The sequence below is a fragment of the Peromyscus leucopus genome, chromosome 22 (assembly GCF_004664715.2).
Source record: "Peromyscus leucopus breed LL Stock chromosome 22, UCI_PerLeu_2.1, whole genome shotgun sequence".
NCBI classification, from domain to species: Eukaryota; Metazoa; Chordata; class Mammalia; order Rodentia; family Cricetidae; genus Peromyscus; species Peromyscus leucopus.
This window is the reverse complement of record NC_051081.1, coordinates 46,256,505-46,260,288: the sequence shown is the minus strand read 5'-3', so window position 1 is coordinate 46,260,288 and position 3,784 is coordinate 46,256,505. Positions and strand designations below refer to the sequence as shown.

General features: G+C 59.1%; 1 protein-coding gene across 1 annotated transcript; it reads left to right on the top strand.

Moving 5' to 3' along the window:
* The first annotated feature begins 995 nt into the window (after nt 1–995).
* Lratd1 (LRAT domain containing 1) lies at nt 996–3,375 on the top strand. Its single transcript, XM_028877668.2, is given in 4 exon segments — nt 996–1,259; nt 2,310–2,807; nt 2,809–3,031; nt 3,034–3,375. Coding segments are annotated over 3 exon segments (873 nt in total). The 5' UTR covers nt 996–1,259; nt 2,310–2,345; the 3' UTR covers nt 3,222–3,375.
* The last annotated feature ends 409 nt before the right edge of the window (nt 3,376–3,784 follow it).

Genomic DNA, 3,784 nt, shown 5'->3' with positions numbered 1-3,784 from the left:
TAAGCTGCCCAGAGGGCAGAAAGGCGGGGGAGAAGGGGAGCTGTATAGAAACAATGGAAAGTAGCTTTGAGCCTGGAACCAGAAAGTCTAAGAACTCTTCCAAAACTTCAGGCAGTAAAATTTGGAAACTGTTGGTCTAGAATTTCCTTTTATGAAAGTCATCTCGCCCGATCCTTAGCATGTTCATTCACTGAGTTTCTGTCCTCAAGGACTAAACGAACCCCTCCCCCCCCCAACACACACACGTCCAAAACCAAACAAAATTCCTTAGTTCTGGAATTTTGAAGCAGTTTCGTGCACTAGTATCAACTAGAGTTTGAGATTCAGTCCTTTCATGGGGAATGGGAAGTTGAAGTCACAGGCGCATTCAGGGAAGGGGGCAGCTAAAGCCCAGACATTCTGGTAGCCTTTGACACCTATAGGGCTCTCCTTTTAAATCCAGGCGCCGGCGCTGGGTCAGCACTTTCACTTGGCTCAAAGGACGGGCACTGAGCGCCATCCTGCAATTTCTAAGGCGTCTGTGACTGACAGGAACAGAAGCGACTCCGCGACAGCCAGGAGCCAAACAAGACTCCGAAGTCCCATCAAAGCCCTAAGTGCTAGCCTCAAAGACGCGGTTCCCAGCCACTGGCAGTGCCTGAACCATGCAGCGTGGATTTTTTTTTTTCCTCTCCACCCCCAAACTCAGCTTCCCTTCTGGAATCTGTCCCCTTGGAATACAGAACACAAACGCGGGCGGACTGTGTTCTCAGTTGCCAGGGACTCGGTTGCAAAGGAGCAGCTGGGTGCACAAGCCACGCCCCTGGTGCGCTCCCCCACGGCGCTCACACCTACGCTCCCAAAGCAGGGAGGCTGGGGAAAATGCTGGGGGCTGGGCAGGGCGGAGCACAAAGGAAACCCGCCCCTGATCCCACCCTCAGCAGAGATTGGCAGGGCTCGGGCATCTGTCCCAACCAATGGCGCGTTCCGGGGCGGGCCTGGAAAACGGCTGTTCAGGCGATTTAAGAGTCGTCGGCGCGGCTGTAGAAAGCCGAGTGGAGCCAGGACTTGCCAGGTGGAGCAGACGCCCGAGCCAGCGTAGACACGGAGCGCACCCGCACCTCTCTGGGCACCTCACCGCACTGCTTGCCTCCGGGTAGATCTGAACCGCAGTCTCACGCGCCGCCAGGACCCACTCGCCGCTGCCGCCTCCACAGCACCCATGGGGACCTGGAGACTTTAAAAGGAGTTTGGGGTTTTCGGGAGCAGGGAAATCACGGGTACGGATAAGCCGCTTTCTTTGCCTTAAAAAAAATGGTTTTTCTTTCTTCGTCCGATTGTGTGGATCGTGTGCTGGTAGGAGAGAGGGGGCTCTTTGGGTTGAAAGTAGACCTCTTTACACACACACACACACACACACACACACACACACACACACACACACACACACACGCACGCACTAATACTCACCATCGGTTTCGCCTTGCTTCCCTGTCTCTTTGTTAGGTTATTTTAGAGAGAGCAGCCTCGCCCTGGCGCAGTCCGATTGTCTCTACTAGCGAAGAAGGCAAGCAAGGAGAGGGCAGAGTGTACCTGCCTGCGTGGGCAGGTGTGCCCCGGTGCTTGAGTGTACGTGCATTTGGCAAGTGTGCAGGCGTGCGTCCGGAATTGTGTAGGAATTGGGGGAGAGGGTGCAATGTGTGGTCGCCAAGATGTGTCATTGTGGGTGTGTGACATTAAACACTGTTGGGTGTATGTACCAGGCTGTCAGTGTCTGCTGGACTCAAGTCTGCAAAATGTTGCTGATGTCCAGGGAATGCACCTAAGGAGTCTGTCATTGTGCAAGCGGCTGCCAGGGATGGGGTGTGACCCAGTGCAAAATGGGCAGGTGGGCTGCAGAGGATGGCGACCACAATGTGAGCTCAGCTTGCTCTAGCTTCAGGCCTAACGGCTTCTCTTGACACCCACCCTTCCGTCTGGGTATCCATCTCCCACCCTGCCACAACCTGCGCTCCCTTCGCCCACTTGAACCTCGCATGCTCTCTAGCCCGCCCGTGCTTTCTCCTGTGGAAGTTACAGGGCAGGGTTCCCGGGCAGTGTCGGAGGCTGGCTGAGCGGTATGGTGTCTGCTCTGGCCCTCCAGACTGGCGGCTTCTTCTGTGTCCTTTCTTACCCAGGGACGACCTGCAAAGTTGACGGGCGCAGGCGACTTTGGTGCCGGTGCTTAGGCAAGCTGCAGGCCCCAGGGGAACTGAACGCCTTGGGGAGGGGACACCAGGAGGGTCAGCCCGGACTCTGATGGTGTCTGTCCTGTCTCCCTCCCTCGGCAGATCTCAGTTCCTGGCCCTGGCCTCGCCGCGTCATTGATGGGCAACCAACTGGACCGCATCACCCACCTCAACTACAGCGAGTTGCCCACTGGGGACCCATCTGGGATTGAGAAGGACGAGCTGCGGGTCGGGGTTGCCTACTTCTTCTCGGATGAGGAGGAGGACCTGGACGAACGCGGGCAGCCGGACAAGTTTGGTGTGAAGGGCCCCCCAGGTTGCAGCCCCTGCCCAGAGAGCCCCAGCCGCCACCACCACCACCTGCTGCACCAGCTCGTCCTCAACGAGACTCAGTTCTCCGCCTTCCGGGGCCAGGAATGCATCTTTTCCAAAGTAACCGGCGGCCCTCAGGGCGCCGACTTGAGTGTCTACGCGGTCACCGCGCTGCCCGCGATCTGCGAGCCGGGCGACTTGCTGGAGCTGCTGTGGTTACAGCCCGCGACCGAGCAGCCCGCCCGCCCGCACTGGGCCGTCTACGTGGGCGGCGGGCAGATCATCCACCCTGCACCAAGGCGAGATCCGCAGGACAGGCCTGTACCAGGCGGGCGCGGCCAACGTGGGCCGGGTGGTGAATAGCTGGTACCGCTACCGCCCGCTGGTGGCCGAGCTGGTGGTGCAGAACGCCTGCGGCCACCTGGGCCTCAAGAGCGAGGAGATCTGCTGGACGAACTCCGAGAGCTTCGCCGCCTGGTGCCGCTTTGGAAAGCGCGAGTTCAAGGCTGGCGGGAGGTCCCCGCAGGCACGCCACCCCCGCAGCAGCAGTATTATCTCAAGGTGCATCTGGAGGAGAACAAAGTCCACACGGCCCGTTTCCACAGCCTGGAGGACCTCATCCGGGAGAAGCGCCGCATAGACGCCAGTGGCCGCCTGCGAGTGCTGCAGGAGCTTGAGGACTTCGTGGACGACAAGGAGTAACCCCAGAGCAGCAGCCCTGCGCGCTTCTTCTCACTCCCGGAGCTCCTTTCCTGTCCCCGCAGCTCTGCACCCCGCACCCCCTAGCGCACCCGCCCAGGGCCAGCGGCTGGAAGCTTCAGGAACTCACACCGGCACCGGGCGGGCGCAGCTATGCGCGCCCTAAGACAACCCTTAGTGTTAGTGACCATGCCGGGGTTACCCAGCCTGCGCCTTGGCCCTGGGTTGTGACGGGGAAACGGGGAGTGGGTAAAGGGGAGCAAGGACACGACCTTTCCCGCGAGCCAATGGTCAGTGACTCTTCACCAGACAGGGCAAATACCCTTTAGTGAGAGGGGACAGTCACCACCACCCCAGGACGCTCGCACACAGACCAGTCAGAGGTGAGAATTGTTCTTTGCAGGGCACAGTTCAACTCCCGAGTGGATGTGTCCCCGATCTCAGAATTCCCATGAAATCGAGCCTGCCCTGTGTACTTGGGAGCACTTCGGGGACTCCAGGTCACCCTGAGGTTGCCAAGGACTGTCTCACAGCTCTCCTACCCAGGGTCTCCTAACAATGCATTC